This window comes from Haliotis cracherodii, unplaced genomic scaffold (genome assembly GCF_022045235.1).
Source record: "Haliotis cracherodii isolate W230 unplaced genomic scaffold, xgHalCrac1.p SCAF_4, whole genome shotgun sequence".
NCBI lineage: Eukaryota > Metazoa > Mollusca > Gastropoda > Lepetellida > Haliotidae > Haliotis > Haliotis cracherodii.
In genome coordinates, this window is record NW_027266297.1 from 54,477,691 (window position 1) to 54,501,515 (window position 23,825).

The window sequence follows — 23,825 nt, forward strand, 5'->3', positions numbered from 1 at the left end:
AAAGTCAGCGTTTTATTCAGTTTTGTCACAATCATCACCTCGGGCAGGGCAATAAAAACCTACAAATTTGCATTCTGTGTCCTTGAATGGGGGAACAATGATCGGCTCTACACAGATGGCTGAGTAAATATTTAATTCAGTAAATGTCAGTTGTAGATTGCATATTTTTTGCAGTATTTGATAGAATTTGAGCAACAGGAGAAGTAGCTTGAATACTATGACACCTGTCAATTGCAAGGAGATTTCCTGCGCGCATGTACAGGTGCGTGAACTGTCACCTGGTGCCAAATTGTCAGTAATGTACACTACTCAATATCAGTTAAAGCACACTTGCTCTTTTGCGGTAATTGAGCATATTTCTTTCTGGAAAATACTGCTTTTTGACACCCATGGGATTTGAATTTCATTCAGCTAGACTGGCAGTTCCACTGAAAGTATATTAAAAGAACTAAGCAGTTGAGGAATTTTCCTTGCTGATGCTAAGTACTGGCAGACTGTGGCTGACCTTTACGGGGCCTCGTTGGTTGGAACCCCCCCTAGCCCACTTCACAGAAGGTGCTCATGTGGTAGCCACAGGTTTTGAACGCTTGGGAGGTGAGGCCCTGGAAGGGTTTGATTTTCAGATTATTGTATTGGCGTAGCTTTTTGGTCTTTTTTTCTACCACAGTACTTGAGCATTGACTGTTTGATCTGAATTTGGATGTAAGGAGCAGTTTGTTCGAAACTGCCATTTGTTCGATTCATTGGTTTCATTATCCAATTAAATTTAAATTTCTTCAGGCATTCAGGAAATGTAGGGCAAGTTGAACATTCTAGCATGTTAAGAAGTAGAGCAGTGATGAAGACAGTGATAACGTAACGGACATTAGGGAGCTTGATGTGTCAATAGCTGGTGGTTGTGTACATTGCATTGTTCATTTCGCTGTCATTGCCTGGTGTAACAGATTAGTGATGGGCCAGAGGACAATGGCAGGATTTGCATAATGACCGTGGGAGCAGTTACTGTGGGTACCATCTGATCTACACAGGTGACCATGTGTGGCGATGGTGGTCAGGGGGTGCGGCCCAGAGGCCACTGATCAGACACCCTGGGGGCAGGGGGAAATGGGGGACGACCTTACTTGACATTTACACTACCGGAATCTTGGTGTTATCAGTTGCCGATGCTATGGATTATAGAGGTAGTGTTGATCATGCTGCTGCTGATGCTTCTTCTGATGATGTGTTGTCTTGTTGATCAATGTCTTTTGGATGAAGTGTGTCAGTGACATGGATGCTAATAACTGTCTTGGAAAGTTTGTTGTTCAGTGTGTGATATTTATGATGTTTTTGTCAACAATCAAAACTTCCGGAACACCCAGTTCTAATCTGTGTGAGATCTTATTATCCCAGCTGCCCAATACAACACCAGAAGATGCCATGATGATAGGTCCACCCCCACCCACTTCTCCACCCCAGGACAACACGACCTTAAGCCCCTCCCCTGACAGCTCCACCACCACCCCACCCCTGGACTCCCAAAATCTGTAACCCCCTTTCCTGACAGGTCCATCCCAGCCCCACCCCTGGACCACCCAGACCGTAACCCCCTCCCTTGACAGTTCCACCCTCACCCTCACCCCCACCCCACCCCAGGACCAACAGACCTTAACCCCCTTTCCTGACAGGTCCATCCCAGCCCCACCCCATGGACCCCCCCATATCTTAACCCCCTCCCCTGACAGGTCCCCCCACCCCCACCCCACCCTTGGACCACCAGACCTTAACCCCCTTCCCCTGACAGGTCCATCCCAGCCCCACCCCTGGACCACCAAACCTTAACCCCCTTCCCCTGACAGGTCCACACCAACCCTACCCCATGGACCCCCCAGATCTTAACCCTCTCCCCTTGACAGGTACACTGAAGACTGTTGAATCAGGCCTCTATCAAACCCTGCCTGGTAGTCCAGCTCAAATTACAAGTGTAAGGAATGCAATGTCTGTGCTGGCCCCCTTCGTTATATCATTCAAACAGAGGCCCTGTTTACTCTGCCAGCCTCCGCTCCAGCTCCTCCTCCCCTCACACGGCAGCCATCTAACTGTGGGAACAGCCACCTCGTATTCCACACATTCCCAATATGCAAGATGAACCGAGAAGGCATAAAAACACAACATGTGCTTTATAAAAGAACACCCAAATTTGCCAGGGAAGATCTTCTCCCATCCCACCGCCTGGGCTGGAGTAGATCAATGGACCAATACTCAAGTCGTGAGGAAAAGTTGGCCAAGCTTTGAGAAATGTTTGGAGCTCTAATGGCTAAACCAGGGCGCTGTGTGTTTTGTGTGGCATGAATGTGCAGTAGTTCTGGGGGAGAGCGAGGGGTGCCCTCCCCACCTCGCTGGATGATGTTCTTTAGTGTGTTGGAGGGGGTGAAGCTTGCAGCATTCCTCCACATAATGAGTCAAGTTGACTGGGTACAAAGCTACTAGCTGCTCGTGGTGGGTCCTGGTCTCGCCTCATACTTCCTAATGGGATTCTTTATGGTCAGCGACTGGTGGCTGCTGCATGGTGACTGGAGGCGGTTCTCTGTAATAGTGACCAGACTCCCACAATGGGACCACTCTCATCCCCACCAAATGACAACCCTTAACTCAACAAAGTGCTCCTCACCCCCACCATGTGACAGCCCATATCTCCACAACATGACCCCCCCCCCCCCCCCCCCCCACACACACACATCACCACCCCCCTCCAAAACATCACACCCCCCCACATACACACAACATCTCTGCCCCCAATGACCACCACCCCACAACATGACCACCCCCCCCCCCCCTCCTCCACAACATGACCCCCATCACACACAACATCACTGCCCCCATATGACCACCACCCCACAACATAACCGCCCCCACCCTTGAACATGACAATCCCCCTACATCATCACCGCACCCCACAACATCACCGCCCCACATGACCACCACCCCACAGCATCACCGCCTCCCCTAAACATGACAATCCCCAAACAACATCACTGCCACCCACAATATGACAATCCCCCATGACATCACCACCCTACAACATGACCACTTCCACAACATGACCACCCCCAACTTACATGACCACCCCCCAACAACATGACCTCAACTTGACCAGTGTAAATAATGGATTAAACAATGTTTCCAAAAGGAAATCATGTATCCTTTGTTTGACAATAATAATATTTTTTTTAAGAACCATCTTATTTGATTGTAAAATGGTAGTCGTGTAAATACAACGTAGTTCTTAGTTGATTTGTTTATGGATATGTGAATGATCGTCATGTTAAGCAACACAGAAACATTAATCTTTGCCTGATGACTTTTTGTTTACGTATATATATCTGCAACAGATGTTCATGCAGCACAAAATGTGTGATTATTGGGGCACAGACACCACACACAAATTTTCTGTCACTAGTAATTGTTTGGGGAAAGGAAGAATACAGAATATTATTGATTAAACCTTGAAGGTAGTGGACAAGAGTTTCTATACTGAGCAGTTTCTGGATATTTCCTTGTTTATTGACTGTCTCCTGGGTCTAGTGGTAGAGCAGAGGGTGCCGGGTTCAATCCCCTGTGTCATACCAAAAGACGTTAAAAGATGGTGCTTCTTGTTTCCCTGCCTGGCGCTTGGAATGTAGAGGCTTAAACAAAGACTGGTTGGCTTGGAGTCAGTATGCTGTCTGATTGGGGTATTCATGTTAAACTGCTGCATGGTTTCTAAGTGGGCTAGCACTATAAAATCGGCATTAGTCCAGACTAGTACAAGCAGCCACACACACACATGCAACATTAAACCCCATTTCACCTCCCCTCTTTCTTTATAACAATAGACAGCCTCCGTGGTCTAGTGGTAGGATATCCGCCCGGAGAGCGGAAGGTCCGGGGTTTGATCCCCGGCCGCGTCATACCAAAAGACGTTAAAAGATGGTACTTGTTGTTACCCTGTCTGGCGCTCAGCATTAAGGTCTAAAACAAGGACTGGTCGGCTCGGAGTCAGTATACTGTGTTCGAGTTGAACTGCGAAATGGTATCTCGGTGAGCTAGCACTATAAATCGGCATCAGTCCGGACTAGTACAAGCAGCCACACAAACACACACACGTACATGCACGTCGCTATATAAGTGCAATAAGCTTGGATGCGACGTTAAACCCCATTTTACCTCACCTCACCTTTATAACAATACATGATGTTGTGTACTTTGATTCAATATGTAGGCCCCAAACAAATCCATGCTGCCATGTATTATTTCTTTACACTGAGGGTACACTCCTTAGGTTCAAATCTTGACGTACAATTTGTAATTTCAAAAATATTTTTTTTTAGAAAAAAATTACAGAGTGAATGCAATGTAGAGGTCAGTCGTTTTCATTGTTTGATTTAAAGTTCCATTTAACATCTGCATAGATAGACAGCCATTGATAAAATCAGTACAACCTACAGCATACGACAAGGAAACTGTACAATTTGATTAATTCCATAATATTTAGGCTTTAGCAAGATCTGGTAAAACTATTCACACAATTCTGTTTGTGCATGACAGAACTTTCACGAAGACAGTAAGACAACACAACTTATTTTGAGAAGAGGTCTAAAACCGTGCACATGTCTAAGATGTCTCGGATAGGCCAACAAGGAAAGGAATTAACCATGTGGAACTCTCCTTACAACTCCGGGATAGATCTGCTAGATGGGTCGAGTTATGACAAGGGAGACCACCCAGAAGACATGGCATCGTATCTTGTCTGAGGGGAGGGGGAGGCGGAGGTGGAAAACGATCCTCAACCATTCCGACTTGAATTATTCCCCTTCACGCTTAATGATGATACGTAGAGGCTGAAAAAAGTGTGACTTTGAAGGCGAAATCTGTGTGTGAAGAGAGAGAAAGAATGAAATTTATTGCATAATGATGTGGCAGAGTGTTGCAGAGGAAACATTCTGAAGAAACTGACAGTCTTGGGGAGTTATGTTTGAGTCTGGGATATTGTGAGAGGAGAAATGTGGCCGCAACTCCGCTCTCTCACAGGGCCCCAGAGATGGAGAGGGATCACGCTGCGCATGGCTAGCCCACCTGTAGAAATACTCCACTTTATCAAGTTTAACTACCCACACACCTGTGATGATTAGCGGCAAAATATTCGTCTTACCTTTCCATGTCATGGCTTTGGGTGGAAAGTGATGCGTTCATTAACGTCCTGTTTGTTTGTGAACCGTTTCCAGTATTATTGTTTAGGTGGTGTAATTATTTTTACATTCAATCAATGTTTGACATGATAGAAAGTGAGAGACACACATTCTTGCAGAGAAACAATACTGTCAGTTTCACAGGAATAAATAACTGTCAGTTTCACAAGATGAGGAATTAATAACTGTCAGTTTCACAGGAATAGATAACTTGGTTTCACAGGAAGAGGAATTAATAACTGTTAGTTTCACAGGAATAAATAACTTGGTTTCACAGGAATAAATCTGTCAGTTTCACAGGAATAAATAACTGTTGGTTTCACAGGAATAAATAACTCAGTCCGGCAGGAATATATAGCTCTCAGTTTCAGGAATAAATAACCGTCAGTTTTTGGAATAAATAACTATTGGTTTCACAGGAATAAATAACTTTGGTTTCACAAGAATAAATTACTGTCAGTTTCACAGGAATAAATATCTGTCAGTTTCACAGGAATAAATAACGGTCAGTTTCACAGGAATAAATAACTTGGTTTCACAGGAATGAATAACTGTCAGTTACACAGGAATAAACAACTGTCAGTTTCACAGGAATAAATAACTTCGGTTTCACAGGAAGAGGAATTAATAACTGTCAGTTTCACAGGAATAAATAACTGTCGGTTTTCCAGGAATAAATAACTGTCGGTTTCACAGGAATAAATAACTGTCAGTTTCACAGAAGTAAATAACTGTCAGTTTCCCAGGAATAAATTACTTCGGTTTCACCGGAATAGATAACTGGCAGTTTCACAGGAATAATTAATCCTCAGTTTCAAAGGAATGATTATAACTGGCAGTTTCACAGGAACAGGAGAAAATAACTGGCAGTTTCACAGGAAGTAATAAGTGTCGGTTACCTAGGAATCAATAACCATCAGTTTCATAGGAATAAAAAGATTTTTTTTCCAGGGAATTCATTCTATGATAAATGTTTCAATTAAATTTAAGGTCATCTCAAATGTCTGTCCAATGTTATAGTATATGACAGTGTATTTGACATATGAAGTCCCCTGCTGTATCTGTAATTAATCTTTATGAGCACACCCCTACTTAGACCAGAATATTTACGTGATTCTCAATACCTTGCCTATGTTACAGATTTCTTTAAAAGAGAACGGAAGCGTAAAATGGATATATGTATATAATTGCTTGGTAACTCTTATCAAAATAATTTTTCTCCACTCGATCTCTGAAAATATGTTCAACTCCTTGTTTATGTTTTTAATAAACGCCCCCTATATCAATTGTCTAAGCCATGAGCTGCTTATTACAGCAAATAGTAATAGTAATTGACTTGAGGTATAATTTCTGAATCACCTGCACATATTGAAATATGCACAGATTGATATTAAAATGTTCATTCCAAGACCAGACTGTGAAGTACAGTACATGGAGCAGTACTACACAGACTTCCAGATTGACAGAAATATTCCTACAGAAAAACAAAACCCTAAACACCTCATATCACACCAATCTTCATATCTACTCCCTGAGGAGAGTCATCAAACTGGTTGCCATGGCAACTATCATATTATGCTAGACTGCTTTGGATAAACTCTCCTATGAGGTTGTTTTTTTCATGTATCACTGACTGTTGATATCCGTGTCAATACTGATGTCAATATCATTACTGTGTCAATATCAGTGTCAATACTCATGTCAGTATCGATGTCAATATCATTACTGTGTCAATATCAATGTCAATACTCATGTCAGTATCGATGTCAATATCATTACTGTGTCAATATCAATACTGATGTCAATATCAATGTATATACTGATGTCAATATCAATGTATATACTTATGTCAATATCTATGTCAATACTGATGTCAATATCGATGTCAATACTTATATCAATATCAATTTCAATACTTATATCAATAGCGATGTCAATACTTATATAAATATCAATGTCAATATCAATGTCAATTTTCTTGTTTTCAGTGGATGGAAGGTTAGGGAAAGAACTAGAATACACTCGGAACATAAAGGGGGCTGGATCTGGGACAACAAGTGAAATAGTTATACAGACACCGAAGAAAGCAACGAATCTGTTGAATGTGGAATCTTTATTATTACATTTAAACGCCTTGTTAGAAGCTACGAAGATAGAGATTGAAGTCGATGGCTTGTAAGTAGTGTTACATTTCTCTATTTTCTCTAGATTTCTTAAAATCAAAGTTCTGATGACAAGCCTCTGATTTATTCTGATAATTTGATCGAGCATTTTATGGTAGTCATCAGTTATATCAGTACAGTTTCTGTTGTCATGGTTACTACAGTAATGTAAGTGCAATGTTAGTCATCTAGTGGTTTATGTTGTTTTGGAGATTCCTGACTCTGTCGATCATGTATTTCAAATCTTTCAAACATTGTTTTTTTCAGAACATGGAAATTTTCAGATCTATGTTTTGCTGCAGACTTTCCAAGAACCGAAAATGCATTTATCGATCTTGTAAGTATTTTTTAAAACATATTTTATTACTCTTTAGATTTACACACTCTTTCACCCAGTGGTGTTATTAAAAAAATACTTATTAACTGAAATATTTCATCAAGACCATTCTTCTCTTCAGATTTTAGAAGATCTTTTACCCTGTGTGGTGATAACGCCTTTAGACTGTTTTTGGGAAGGTGCAAAGATTTTAGGACCGAATCCGTCCTACAACACAGGGTAAGTGTTGAAGAGATTGATACAATGTTCATAACAGCAATGCTACTTAGAACATTCATTCAGTGTTCATAACAACTGTCAACATAACCTCTATGCTACTTTTCTCCTCATGATGGTTCAATGCCACGGATCATATAATATTTTCAAAGTGTCTACGAGGCATCAGATTGGCTTTGATGACTTGAATAATCTGAAACCACCACTCTCTCAAGCTGAGGTTCATCCATTAAAACAATGTTAAAAAACAAGCAGATTCTAAAAATCGCAGATATATGTCTCTAGAAAATCTGGAAAAAGCTATACCCAGAAGGTCAAGGGAACTTGAGTGAAGGCATAATTGCTCTCCAACTCTGATAGTTTACTCCTGTATACGAGGAAGGTCATTTCGACGTAATTAATGGATTGTGGTTTGTTTTTTGGGCTTTGATGATTTTGCAGGATGCTTGGTAAAGAAAATGGAATCTGTAGCATTACCCACTTTAATGTTACCAGGAGATATGATTTGATTGCATCCCAACTTGGGGCACCATAATAAACTGGATGTTTATAAACAGTTCAGGACATTAACACTGTCTGATTACCTTCTCTGAAATGTGAAGATGTATTTTTAACCCTGTAAATTAAAAGTTTCTTAAATGATGTTTCGGTGTAGCTATTCTTTACAAAGCTTGCCAGTTTTAGGATTCAAATTACTGATGTTAAAAAACCCTCATCATTAACATTGGTCTTAGCATCCTTGTACGTCCAAGGGATGCAACTGTGGCAGGCAAACAGCAACGTTTTAGACAACTGGACCACATTGTCGTCCATGTTAGAACCTATTGATCAGAAGTAGTGAAAACACAAAGAAAGACAATAAATTAGGTCCAACGTGTCCGAACCTTTAAAAAATATGGGTGTTATAATTTGTTGGAAAGTATTTTTTCTATGTCACCGCTGCTAAGTATTAGTGACCAAATAATAATTCTGACGAATCTGTATTGTTATGAAAGTAGGAGATTGGTCTTGAGCCAGGATATTTGGACTACCTCTTGCTGTTCAAGGTGAAACCTCATACCTCTAAGGCAATCATCAGTGTGGGTGGTCTAACGCCGCAGATACCAACCCTGCCCTTTGTATTATCAACTCAATAAAAAGAGATCTAGACTTTGATTATACCTCTTCTACTATCCTATTGGCGGAGGCACAATGGGCATTTCTGTCAGGGGTGTTGATTGGTTGGGTTGAATGGAGAGGGCAAAGTGTTAAGTTTCCATTGACTAAAGGATGGTGTGTGAATGTGGTCAAGGCAGATTGAGAATACATTAGTCTCAGTTTCATAGGTCTGTCACCTGTTGGAAAGTTGAAGGGAGTGAGGAAAAGTGTAGGGGTAGTTATGAGAATATAAAGTACAGCTCTCAAAAGATAATAAAAATAATCCATTATGTAAATTTAGGCCTGCACCATATTTAATTTAAATTTTAACCTACAAGTTATTTTTTTAAGGGTTCACATTTTAATCTTTTTCTAGATGTAAAAAAAATCCTAATTTTTGTTTCTAATAAATTTTTCATTTTTTGTCGGGGCTTAAAATATGTTGGAAAATGTTTTTCGAGACATTTAATTTTTAGTACAAAGCCCCTTGAAAGGTTAAATGGTCTGTTTTTGCTTGGCATAAAATCAAGCTACACGATCAAAGAAACGCTAAACCCAAACCTTTTGTCTTGGCAAAGCATAGCACCTTCTGTATTCCACATTAGTGGGTGGTCGTAGTTTTGGTACTGACCTTCCCAATGGCGAAGGTATTGTGGGTTGGCACCAAAAGTGGAATCGGGACCAGATAGCGGAATTGAACTGTCAGGCAGGAGGAGAGTTTGTTGTCATAGTTTACTTGCCTCATAAACACTGCAGTTTCCGAGATGGTTTTGTGTATTTGAAGAGGAAAACTGTGTCGTGTTTCTCTCCCTTTCTCTCTTCTCAATCCCGCAGCAAATGTAAGCCTCCGGACAACTTAGAAACAGGTGATTTTAATCTGGGGATTTTGGCACTGAAATATTTTTGCAGATGAAAATAGCAACAGCCTTGCCTTTTGAGAGCTAGGGGTTTTCGTTTGTGAATCGGAGAAAATGTTTTTCGTCTGTTTTCCATTTGCAGGTCAAATGAAAATACGTGAAAATGTTAAGGCCAGCTATGGCCCCGGATTAATTTCTTACATAGACATATATCGAGGAATACTTGTCGACCTTTTCTACCATGGCTGTGTTCATCGAGGAATTGTAGTGAAGTTATGACTCCACATTTGTATAAAGTGGAATAATCCATTTGTAGACAGTTTTTGTACAAATTTCCCAGGCAGCCCATACAACCCACTCGATGCGTTTTAAAAAAATGCAATACAAATTATGTAACGAGTTCCATGTGTTCCATAGCTACTGTTTTCTCTGGGTTTCATTCAGTGCAGCACCCATGGCAAATGGCGACTTAATTTCTCACATGTGGCTGCAACATAAACCGAAATGGGGAACCTCTGTATGCTAAATATATTTCAAATTTTTGTCTGAGTGTCATTTTGTTCAATCAATGAAACTGTTAGGTTGCAAACTAATTGAATGACAGCTGTAAAGTGAGGATAATTTCTGTCAATGAAGGATTTGTAAAAAATGGAAATATGGCGCCATGGGAAAAAATGAATGAAATAATGGTTTTGAGACAAATGGATAATGATTGTTGTATATATCATGAATCGCTATCATGTTCTTACAAGATTGGGGGTAAATCCTGCGCATGGGTTAATGAGATTGCTATAGATGGGGGATGCTAAGTGTACGGACATGTTCAACTTGGGTGGTCTTGACCAAATGGCCCTGCTGTAGACTAGCTGGTGAGTCTCAGCTATCACTGATGGAGTATCAGCCTATCTGATGTCTTGTTTATAGGTAGAATTACTTATACTCATTATATGCTAGAGTTTACTGCACAAAGCACATCCACAGGGCTGAACTCAACTGCACATCAATATAGGAACACGATACATGTGTAACACACTTTGTAGTATTCTTGTTTCATAATTTGTCTTGTGGAAAACCTGTTTTGTAATTGAAGATGAAAGTCATGTATTATGTTTTGCAGTAGAACGTAATTTGTACTTGCAAGAATATACAGATAATTCTAACTTTATATTGGCTGCAGCAAACTTATGTACATCTTTATATTCACAAACATTTCTTAAGTTGTCAAACATTTTGTAAAAAGCTCTTTGTATCAAACAAGATATTAAGATGCACCTGTAAATGTTAGATATATGTCATGTACAATGGGTTGATGGCCTGAAATTCTGAATAAACTTAATCTGAATCTGTTTCCTAATTTACTACGTTTGGGTAGGAATAACTTCAGCATGGTTTAAATTTTAGTATGGAGAAGCTGATAAAGTATTTGAATAATTTGCTCAACATTAGTACTTGGTTGATGAGGTACTTGTCGCATATTTTCATTATTCTACAATATTATTGTCCTTGTGTTTCATAATTTTGAAACAGCTGAACAAAATTTGAAAACACTTTTTTTCAGAGGTCTTGAGAAGTTTCCAAAATGGATATAAAATTAAATGACTTGGATAAACCTCTCACTAGGAAGTTGTAGTGATAATTTGATGGATAGATGTAAACTTTTGAAGTCATCTCAAGTTTATGTGAAAAATGGAAGCCTTTTCTGTCATGGGTGGTGCTTGTATGAATTCCAGTGTCCAAATATTGTCACAGATCAGCCTGAAGCTTGTCAGGACATTGTGGGGCATACAATGGATGTGTCCAGGTCATTCAGAGCCTTGTCTGCACTGACCAGTGAGTGGACACTGGCTGGTCAGACCACCCTGGAGGTTGGCTGTGCCCCCCTGATGACCAGAGGTCATTGCTGCTGATTGATAGGGCCGGCCAGCACTGTGGAGGTCAGGATGAACACTGGCCTAAACAAGCCAGCGTTCATCACCCCTTGTAGATCACACCTTGTGGCTTGAGAAGTGTTGAATGCTGGTAGATCACAAAGTAATCTGGGAATCACAGCACTGTCTTATTCGGAAAAATTGATTTTTTTTGTCTGCAACTATCCAGTAGATCAGTAGATGATTTATGTTTATCAGAAATTTTAATATTTTATTATTTCTTTCAAAACGGAGTTGACAGGTTAAAGAAATTTTCATGTTCAATCATGACTTAGGAAATTAAAGAGCGTATGGACATACATGCTCCTTTTTCTCTCCATGATTTGGATTTCACATTAAATATAAATACAAAGTGACAACATCCTCAGATACGAAGCACGTAAAAAGACGAGGGCAACTCATAAAATGTTTTCTATGGCTCAGATCAGCCAGTTGTTGCCGTTATATTACACGTGTTAAATTAAGAAGCGGAAAATCAAAGAAAAACATGAATTCCTACACCAGATTAAACCTTTTGTCATGTAAATTGCTACGTGATTTCACCTTCTCAATGAAAGACCTCAATTCATAAGTGAAATAGACACCCTTAACATAAGAAAGGGAGGCAAAATAGTGCAGCGTGATGTATTCAAGCAGAGAGGAAACTCTCGCAATGCAAAATAAAAATCGTAATGTTTTGAAATACATTTTTCATCTTATCTATCTTTTTTATAACCAGAGGCCAGGAAACTTCACCCATGAAATTCTTTACCTGGCTGGCATTAATGATAAGGGTTGTCAGTAGTCCGTATCTTAGGGGGGCGCTGATATCAACTTGGGTGGCCTGCAAAGACACTCAGATCTTACATGTCCTTACTGTGTTTCAGTCTCTATAGATAAGTGTGCGCTTATCATCAGGAGTCGTTGTGGGTGACAGATGGGAAGTAGACATTATTCTATTGACATGTCATTGATGTGATATGGACATGAAATAAATCCACGTCTTTGATAGATGTTGATACAGTGATAAAAGGAGTAATTTACGTGGACTGAAATTGACAATAACATGTTGATTACTGTCTTTCATGACGATGGTAGATAGGGAAATAGGATTATTATTGTATGATACGTTGAGCTTACAAGATAATTGCTTAGGTATCATGTCTGCTAGCATGGCTTATCACATGAAGAGGTAAATGTGATATGGTTCAAGTTATGCAACCTGTATATTACATGTTTTTGAATGGATACAATGTTGTAGGTCTCTCGTATAGGCCTATACCCCTCATCAAACATTGAGAGTCTTCCCAGAAATGTTGCTACTAGAACTAGCCCCAGGTCCGCACCCTCAGAGATGAGAGAGCCACCCCACTAGTGGGGGGATAATCCTATATGATTCCGTAAGACAAGCAAGCTCCATTACCTCCTTCCCCCCTGCCCCCCCCCCCAAAAAAAAATAGCAAACTAGAGAACTACCCCAGCAGTAAATGTGACCCTGAGTGTTTCCATGGCACATATCCCAACACCCTAACACCCCTCCCCTGAAACTCCCAGTGACCCCCCTATCCCTTGGTACAAACCAAACTAATCCCCAGGAAAAGAGCAAGAGCCACCCCCGCCTGGCACCGACCCCCCACATTTCCCCGTGGGGGCAGGTGCAGTGCCACTGGAGGAGAGCTTAGCCCTGATAGCAAGATAAAGAAATCTATCACTCAACAGGAATAAACCCCTCACTCATCTCTATTCAGTTTCACAAAGAAAGGAAATACAAAACCTACTTTGTCTTCACAAAATTATTTGTAAAAAATATCTATTTGTCAATTTCTTCTAAACTGTATTTCATTAGTAATTCTTCAGAATTTTAAAAATCTTTTAAAAAACAAATACATATTTAGTACAAATTGTAATTGAAATTGAAATTAGATTGAGTCATGGTAAAATCACGAATGTATTTTTCTGCATATTATGACTGCCTGTTGAAGACTTTCACCTGCAATCTTCCCACTGTGGATGATGTTAGTTGTAGACTATTTATAGTGATTGGTATGGAACATGACTAGTCACATGTAATGAACCTGAAAGGGCAGCCACCACGTTGGATGGTAGTTTAGAGCCAGATAAAAAAGATAAAAAACTATCATGTTCTTTACAGACAGCCATTAACGTCTGTAGCATTTGACCACAGTTTGAGGGAAGTATATAACAGGTTCTCTTTAAATCCTCCCTCGTGCTGCTGGAGGCCTGCAGCCTCCGCAACCTCATCAGTGTCAGTATAAAACTCGTCAATTGCAAAAATAAACCGCCACTCAATTAGAATGTTCCATTTCTCATCATTCCAGAACTTGGGGCCATAGTACACTATCCAGGAGTATGTTTAGTATAAAGATAATACATGCTAGCAGCATCAGCTGTTATAATTCAAAAATGATTCAGTGAAATTTGAATATAAAAACTAACATGTTTATTTTCTTTCAGGAACAGTATTTTTGGAAAATTAAGTTGGACGAACCTAAACCCAAGGGAGATGATTGAAAAACTGAAATTTGCCGAATCCTATTTTCCAGTTGAGGAGATGGAAGAGACCTTTGATAGGGTAAGCAATCATGTGGTCTCTCCTTAACTTACATTGTTTGAAATGTGCCTTTTCTCCCAGCAATGAATGGGTAACTGGTAGAATCAGATGATAATATAGTGGTTAACCTTGGTTAACATGTACCTTGGGTTGTATACTCCACAGGGAGCTGAGAATGAAAATCGAGCACACACTGATCCGTTGATTGGGTTAAAAATGTGGCACTTTGAGCATGCTTAAAGGCATGGATTTGGCACATTATTAACATGCACAATACCATTGTTATTTTCTTGTACAGATGACATACCTGTGTATGAAGTGTTGAAGAACTGATTGCTACATGCTGAAGGCCTTTAATAGCATGTCAATAGGTTGTCAATAGCTTTGAAATGTCTTGTAAATACCTTTAATATTGCGTCAATGTCTTGTCAGTATCCTGTCAATTTCATTCTAGGCGGGGATATATGATGCCTACATGACTAAACCCTGCCTAAACCCACATGATGAAGAATGCCCCGAATCTGCACCCAACTTCTACTCAAAAGAGGTAAGCACAATATTCATCTATAGTCCACATTTCCGACCGAACTAGCCAGGAAGCAAGCCTGTATGCGCCCATGCCCCCTCTGTATGCCACTGTTTCACTATTAGGGTAGCTTCCCTGCCCCCCTGGCCCTGGGGTCAGGTCATTCACCCCGAAGGAGAGACATCAGGGTGGCATTGAGAGAAGTGTATGGGAGAACAAACACACCTTTGAGGCAGTGATAACGAATGTTTTCTTTACGTGAGTAGCAAGACCAAGAGTGTTGGAATACGTGTGATTTCTGCAGTTTTATCAGAACCTGGCCTGGCTTGCAGTGTTCACGCAAGTTGTACCTTCCTGGCTGTAAACAGATGTAAACAGTGTTAATTGTAAGGGTAAGAATAGGCATGGGAGGACACATGCCTCGCCCATTGCCGCCACACACCTGACCAGTGGACGTCTATTGCACGTCTATTTCTGCCACTAGGGTCACATGTTGGTGTTACCACTTAAATAAATTTTGCGACTCCCTTTATGTAAGTGCTTGAATTCTTTTTGCTCAATTCCCTCTTTTATTCTCAATGTGGATATTTGGCTAGATGGCGTTTTCATATTTGACTGTGATGTCACTTTAGCATCACCTGGCAAGAGTTTTGCCCGTTTCCTTTACCAGCAGTGACTGGTAGCGTCAGTAGCATCTGCCTGTTAGTGGCTTCGGCTGTGATGACATTTGTACTTACAGCTGATTCTGAGTCACTCAGTCCACTGTCAGTGCATATATTTAGCTATATTTTGACAAAAGAAACAACTGATAAAAGTACTAGAGAATGCTTGTGACATGGGTTTCTGATTCCTGGATCATATGGCCTCTTATTCCTGGATCACTTGGCCCTGTCTGGATCATATGGCCTCTCATGTCTGATAAAATGGCCTCTGTCTGGATCATATGGCCTCTGATATCTAGATCATATGGCCTCTGATATCTAGATCATATGGCCTCAGATATGTGATCACATGACCTCTGATACCTGGTTAATATGGCCTCTCATGTCTGATAAAATGGCCTCTGCCTTGATCACATGGCCTTGATCACATGGCATCTTAGTGTAACATGTTTTGGAATTTGAAATTGACTCAGCACAATCATTAAATGGTTTTTAATGCGAAGAAAAAATATCAAACTAATATATCTTTTCTGGTTCAAGTATTTTGGTCAAACAAAATTCTAACCTCTTTTACTTCACCTTTTTCAAGAGGTGTAATAAAGCTTTTCAGTCAGTGAAGATGTTTGGATCATAAAAATCTGAAGTCATAAAGAAGTATAAATATTTGGGACATGACTGAAGCCCCAATGTTTATAATGATGCCAAGAGCTATCAAGGATGCCTATTTCATAATGAACACAGTATAAAGAGGCAGCCACACACCAATCCACGTTGGAAAAAATTGCTTTATTGAAATAAACTCCGGTGACCCAAGTCTCATAAGCATGTTGCTAAATCTGATACTTCTAGCATTCATACGGCAGCATACCTCTGCTGTTGAAGTTCCCTTAGAATCCCTCATCTATATACACTGTCCTCATGACTCCACAGCTTTTGAGATGAAAGCTTTGTGGCTGATTAACTGATGTATCTTGCACAATATCTGTGTTTATTGTTCTATTACTCGACCGCCCCTAAATGATTATTGAGGACTGCACCTGCGAGGTTCTATTTGAAGATGGAAATATGGAGATTTTACGATATTTTGTTAAGTGCTGGTAGTGAAATGCACATTACTCTTATCTTCTTCCCAAAAAAACCTGAACATTGAAACAGAACTCGTTTTTTCTGACTTGAAATAAAATTGACGATTTGAGGCACTTCCAACTTTGATTATCTGTTTTGTATTTTGTTTTAATCTTTTACCATCTAATTTGAATTAAACCAGTGACATAAACAAAATAGTTTTACTTCAAAATTTTATTTTCAATTCACAAGTGTATGTGATGTTTCATGAGTATATTTGTTGCCCCAGATACCGGACATTGGGGCGGAGTTGACAAACGGATGTAGTGGGTTTGCTACGAAGTACATGCATTGGGAGGAGGACCTCATTGTGGGCGGGGTCAAGAAGAACAAGACAGGCCACATCATCAGGTCAGTATGTCTGTGCTGCTCGTCACTCCTCTGTCGTCACTTTCAGACCATTCGATATCGCTGTTGCCTATAATCACTGCTGTCAATATCACAGTCGTCCATATCACTGCTGTCAATATCACAGTCGTCCATATCACTGCTGTCAATATCACAGTCGTCCATATCACTGCTGTCAATATAACAGTCGTCCATATCACTGCTGTCAATATCACAGTCGTCCATATCACTGCTGTCAATATCACAGTCGTCCATATCACTGCTGTCAATATCACAGTCGTCCATATCACTGCTGTCAATATCACAGTCGTCCATATCACTGCTGTCAATATCACAGTCGTCCATATCACTGCTGTCAATATCACAACCGTTTATATTACTGCTGTCTATATCTCAGTCTTCAATATCAGTGTTGTCAATATCAGTGTTGTCAATATCAGTGTTGTCTATATCAATTTGTCAATATCATATCCATCCATATAAGTGTAATCAATATGACTGCTGTTTCTATCAGTGTTGTCTATATCACTGAGAGGGCGGTCGGTAGCTCGTCACGCCGAAGACCCGGGTTCGAATCCTGACATGGGTACAATGTGTGAAGCCCATTTCTGGTGTCCCCCGCCGTGATATTGCTGGAATATTGCTAAAAGCGGCGTAAAACCAAACTCACTCACTATATCACTGAGTCTTCTTCTCTGGACACGTCCATGTCCCTGTTGTTGTTGTAGATGTTCCATTTGTCAATCAGTCACCAACCCATCCTATATAAGGTATGTCTATAAATGGCAAATGTACAAGTGATGTTTGTTTCAGGGTGGAGGCATTTCAGTCTGTGCTGCAGCTTATGGGGGAGAAGGAAATGTTTGAATATTTTGATCAGACAAGTGATGTTGCCAGTGTGGCTTGGTCTCAAGACCATGCAAAGAGAGCTCTAGAAACATGGCAGAGGAATTTCTCAGATGTAAGTAGCGAAATAACCTCTTCAAGTGTGTTGTCCCCAAGTAAATGTGCTGTAACTAAGTTATTTATCTTGTTCTATTGAGGGTCTTGCTCTAAAGTTTTAAACAAATTAAGGAACAAAATAAATTCAGTATGTCCTTGTGTCATGTTTGGTTAAACCATGCAATTACTTGTTTGCGTTTCTTGTCACTAAAAATATATGTTTATTTTCAGATTGTCAATAAGATTGCTAATGACAGCGCACGGGATAATGTTTATGCATTCTCGTACACATCATTGTTGGATATCATGAAAGATTTCTCAAGTATCAGTGGCGTCAGAGTTGTACTGGGATATGTGCTCATGGTAAGTTCATATCAATTCATTAATTCAGTGTTAATTCAACTGAGTGACAACAGACTTTAATTTTAATATTAAAATATGAAGGTACCCAGAATGCTCTCTTGGTTAGAATACTCCCTTGACATATGTTTAGTTTTCAACAAAATTTATGATTTGCATTTAAGTTTTACTAAGTGTTTTACGACGATCTGTTGCAGTTTGTTTATGCGTGTGTGTCTCTACTGAAATGGAACGACGCAGTCCACTCCCAGAGTGGTATTGGAATGGCTGGAGTGTTGCTGGTGGCGCTATCTGTGGCGGCAGGTCTTGGAGTGTGTTCTGTTCTAGGAATTAAGTTCAATGCCTCAACAACCCAGGTACAGATACCATACATTTCATCAAATATTTTGAATTTAAGAAGTTTGTTCATTTTAATCCAAATCTTATTAAAGCTTCAGAAAGACCTAAAAATAGAAAATGGTTATTTTTTCTCTACATGTTGATGTATGATTGAGAATGATCAATTATTTATTTTGTTATTTTCCATTTCAGATAATCCCATTTCTCGCTCTTGGATTAGGTGTCGATGACATGTTTTTAATTGCCCATACACATGGGGAAATTGGGCAGAGCAAGATACCATATTCCGTAAGTGTTGTCTATTTCATGCACATGTACATGGACATCGCAAGCTTTACTAACACATCAGTACTAACTTATCCATTGGGAATGCATGCATCAGTAAATGAAAAAAAATTATAATATTCCTGTATTAACATTTAATGATGTAAGGAATCAACCATAAGCTGTAGTCGATTTCAATTGTCGATTGCTCTTTTGATGTTATTGTTGATATATGTGTCAGCATTACGTGCATAGATTCATGTCTATATCAGTATTTGCTGCATTCCATGTCAGTGTCAAGTATTATCAACATAATGACAACCAACATGTTGGCCACATATTTAACTGCATTCCCTGAACCATCCAACGAAATTTAACCACAAAGCTGTTGTTTCCGTCCCCAAATTAAAATATCCTGCATCGCCTTTCGCAGGTTAAGTAGGGAGTCCGCTAGATCTACCTGGAACAATAAACCCTCACACGTCGAGGAGCCACTCTCTTCATAGGCGAACAAATCATAGCCACAAATATACACAATTACGTAGTAGACTAAATACTCTGGCGTTTACAGATGCTATCCCATTGTTCTCGGTCGCCCCAATCTGAGTGGTGTTACACTATGTCTCTGTTGTTTAGCTTCGCAAGTGCTGCCTTAGCTAGTAAGGAGATTTTGTCTCGGCAGCTTTGTATTTAGGCTATGTCCATTCATAATGGCAGGTGTGTGGCGATAAGAACTGCTGACATTTAATGGTACGGTTTCTTCCAAGTCATTTCTTTCAGTTTGATTTGGATTCATTCTAATTAATTTATGAAATATTTCTTAATTTAGTATTCTTAATGAGTTTACATAATCTTTTAAAAATTTGAAACTGCTGTGAAAATTTTTGTTCTTATAAGCTTAAGGTTTTTCATGGTATTTGGGGGGCCACATGTAAAAGATATATCGATGGCATCATTAGGGTTAAAAGCACTCTTGGGATCTTCTTGCAGAAAGGAAAACAAGTTTTTTTTAACGTGACATGTTTGTATACATTGAAAGAATGGAAATGGGTCCGGCATTCCTTACAGATTACTTTTTGGGTGGCCTTCTTCATCATTATCTCCCTTTGTTTAGAGTTACGCATTACACTATTCACTATCTAACAGCCCCCTCTGGGGGGTCAACCAGGAACAGCCAGCTATAGACACTCTAGAAAACTCTTTGTCGAATACTCTCAACAAACTTTCAAAGTAATTTTATTTAATTTTAAGGTTTTTGTCATCAGACATATGACAATATTTCAAGGTGTTTTTTTATTTATAATACTCTTAAATATACCTATGTTTTTCAGCTTCACCATGTTTGGTGTTCACGGACCCTTTTGTGTATATACAGGAAGTTTAGAAGTATATTTACTTTTGCTTAGTTAACTAAACAGGATGAAAGACGTTAAATTTGTTATATTTAAGTTTCTGTAATATCTACCAAGAACACCTGGGTAAACAAGATGAAGGCCCTTGTCTTCAAATCCCCGTATGATTGATTACATTGAAGTTTGCTAATTGTCTTGGCCATTGGCAACACTGCCCACCGGCCAGCAGAGTGTGGACAGGTGTGTGTTAGAGTAGTGGTCAGCCTGCAATTAAGCAGAGGCCACATCAAATACTGACCAACGGGAACATCAAACACTGGGGTTAATGGGCGCCGTCATTATCAGTCCGTGTTGGCGGGAGTTGTCCATTACCTCACTGCTCCTGTACTGTTCCTGTTTATCTGCTGCACCTTGCTCTTCTAATCATTGTGAATTGGACCACTCTTCCTCCCTGGGAATGCTTTGTTGAGATCCGACTCCTCTCAACTCGCTCACCATACCCACGAGACCACCTGGTGAAATAGACGTGTTGAGGCGTCAAAGACCTGTAGAAAACATGTACATTTCAGGGCTAGGGGTTACGGCAAAAGTCACAAATGAAAGAAATGTGAAAGATGTTGATTTCTTTTGGCCCAGTGTTGATATTATTTGTTGTAAATTCAAACAGGATTTGGCTCCGGTCTTGCCTTGTCATGACAGGATGCAGGGGGCGCTCCAATCTGTTATCGTTGAGACTTAGCATGTTACCCTTCTTTGCCAAAATTCTTTCATATTTGGAGAATGTTGTTTTATCCAAATTCCATTGTTGAAATAAGTGCAATGTAAGCCATTATGCAGTGTGTGAAAGACTGACTTCTCACAACATAGCTTCATTCTAAAGTTGCTTGCTCGGGAACAAACACAATTCTTGCTGTGAATTGTCTGTTTATCCTATGCTAGTAGCCAAGATGGGTATTGGATGTCCTGCTGACGAACACTGGCCATCTGTTGCTACCTGGCTGGCATAGTGTGTATTCATACCCAACGTTTTAATTACAGGTTGCTATGATAAGGTTGAAAGCAATGTTTCTCTCATTCACTCATTCTTCATTCCCCAAACCCAAATTTACTTAATTATCAACTGCTAAGACTTACATAGAATAGAAATAAACTACATAGAATTTAATTCTAATAGAAATTAGATAGAATACAATTTTTCTCTCTCTTAGTGTCATGAGTACCTTATAATGCCATGTTATCCTCTATGTTCAGTGCATACATGGACGATGTAAGTTCTGATGTTACTTAATCTTATTGATATTCTTGCTGTTCCAAGTGTTTCCCGTGTCATTGTCTCGTCTATTGCACGACGTCCTGGTCTATTCCCTAGTTCACTGTATGCTTCTATGTTCTTATTTCTCAGTGTTCTAAACGTTGAAATGGCATTATAAGCCATTGAAAACATTCACTTTCTTTTCACTGTCACATGTCAGCTGTTGAAATTGATGCATGTATATTTCAAGAGGTTGTTCACACTTTCAACATTCTACAGTTTCATGAGCTATTTGATGTTAATCAACATGTGGAGCGAGAGTGAGTGAGTGAGTGTTTGCTAAATGCTGTATCAGCAATTTTGCACTTTTCACAGCAAACAAAATATGTAGTATTGTTTTCTAAAAACAGAAATGTTTCTTACTTGCTGACAGTTACAGATTGTGCCATGTATTCAGAAATAACATGCATTGTAATTGTAATAAATTTCTTTCATGAACATGTACATTTCATTGTTAATAATTGCATATTCATTTACTGGGAATCAACGTGAAGCATCTAGTAATATTTGTTTCGATATTTTTTCTTCTGTTTAACGCAGTATCAGATGTTGTTTTCTTTTACATAGTTTCAGAGGTGTTGTTTCTTTTTCAGGAGCAAACAGGTGAATGTTTAAAGAGGACTGGTGTCACCGTGCTTTTGACATCAATCAGCAACATGTTAGCATTCTTTACAGCAGCCATAATACCAATCCCAGCATTGCGAGCTTTCTCCTTACAGGTACATGTCCTTACTTATTTTATGAACTGTTAAAAAAACTTTTGCAGACATTTAAAAAAAATTCAAGCTTTTTTCACTGTTGTGTCACCTATCATTTTTTATGAAGCCATTTAGTTTTAATGATATATTCTGTATTACGCTTGACCCCAGCCTGCTTGACCTGGGTCTGCACTGAGCGTGACAGGAAGTAGGGCCAGATGTCCATCAAATGGCCTGTTATACGACCCGAATACAATCAATTACCATCCTGGAGAGGCCTATAAACCTCTTAGGAGCTGGGGAGAGTTTGCCACCCACACTGTGTGGAGTTCTTGGGGGTCAAGTAATTTGATCTTTCACCTTCTGTCGGAGGCTGTAGTGTTCTTAATTGATTTACATGTAAAGTAGATTAGAAAATAAATATGTGAGGGTCGGATTTATGTTTTCGGGATGGCTGTTTACTGGATCAGATTGGGTATTTTTCTAAAAAAATTGTTTGATTCTGGTTAATTTGTAAATTTGAATTCATATTTAAATGCAATTTTTTCAGGCGGCAATCTTGGTTTTGTTCAACATGGGTTCAGTTCTACTTATATTCCCTGCCATTATCAGTCTCGACCTAGTGCGCAGAGAAGACAAACGCTTGGATGTCCTGTGTTGTTTTCAGAGGTACATACCCATTGTTGTTCATTTCGTTGTTGTTCATTTCATAGTTGTTAATTTCATTGTTGTTAATTTCATTGTTCATTGTTACAGATTTGGATAATATTATGTAATAAAGCATCCCTTACCCTGTTAATCGACTTTTCTGGTGTCCCTTGCCGTGATATTGCTGGAATATTGCTAAAAGCGGTGTAAAATCATACTCATTCACTCACTGTCAATACAAGAAATAAAAAAGTTTGACATGGTCGTTATTCAATGTTTTGTTTTCAGTCCTGGAACGACGCAAGTGATTGAGCTCCAGCCCCAGCCCCAAGATGTGGAGGCCCCCCAGCGGGAGGCCAGTCCCCCACCCAGCTACAGCCCACCCCCCAGCTACAACACCGTCATGCACAACACCATCACCCACTCCTCGCCCGATGGTGGTCACACCATCACCACACTAGCACCCAACGATGGCGCCTTTGTGCAGCGGAATAACTCCATATCATCAGCAGGTGGGTCATAATTCTTTATGGTCATCTGGGAGGGTAGCGATAAGTCATGGGATGTTGATTTCAATCCGAGGAAATAACTATGTATCGACTGGTAAGTTACAGATCATGTCAATATCATTGTGATTGCTCTGAACTCCATATCATCTGGTGTGTGATTGATGTTTTGCATTTTGATTTCACTCCGGAATAACTGGTAGTTAAAGATGATACCAATATCATGTCGATTTCACTCTGAGAATCAACTCATGGAATGGCTGCCAGATCTGTCAATATTATGTCGATTTCAGTTGTATGATAAATGCAGTATCACAAGTGTTAAATATAATGAAAATATATACAGTT

General features: G+C 39.7%; 1 protein-coding gene across 2 annotated transcripts in view; it reads left to right on the forward strand.

Annotated features, from left to right (window-relative positions):
- Positions 1–23,825, forward strand: part of LOC139478696 (protein patched homolog 1-like) — a 63,206-nt gene that overhangs the window by 16,387 nt on the left and 22,994 nt on the right. For both annotated transcript variants that reach the window (XM_071261275.1, XM_071261276.1), the window contains exons 4-16: positions 7,196–7,382; positions 7,637–7,706; positions 7,828–7,925; positions 14,299–14,416; positions 14,850–14,942; positions 16,938–17,059; positions 17,870–18,017; positions 18,230–18,361; positions 18,556–18,714; positions 18,890–18,985; positions 22,219–22,344; positions 22,874–22,992; positions 23,260–23,483. In XM_071261275.1, coding sequence (XP_071117376.1) covers positions 7,196–7,382; positions 7,637–7,706; positions 7,828–7,925; positions 14,299–14,416; positions 14,850–14,942; positions 16,938–17,059; positions 17,870–18,017; positions 18,230–18,361; positions 18,556–18,714; positions 18,890–18,985; positions 22,219–22,344; positions 22,874–22,992; positions 23,260–23,483 — 1,692 coding nt within the window. The remainder of the gene's footprint in view (positions 1–7,195; positions 7,383–7,636; positions 7,707–7,827; positions 7,926–14,298; positions 14,417–14,849; positions 14,943–16,937; positions 17,060–17,869; positions 18,018–18,229; positions 18,362–18,555; positions 18,715–18,889; positions 18,986–22,218; positions 22,345–22,873; positions 22,993–23,259; positions 23,484–23,825) is intronic.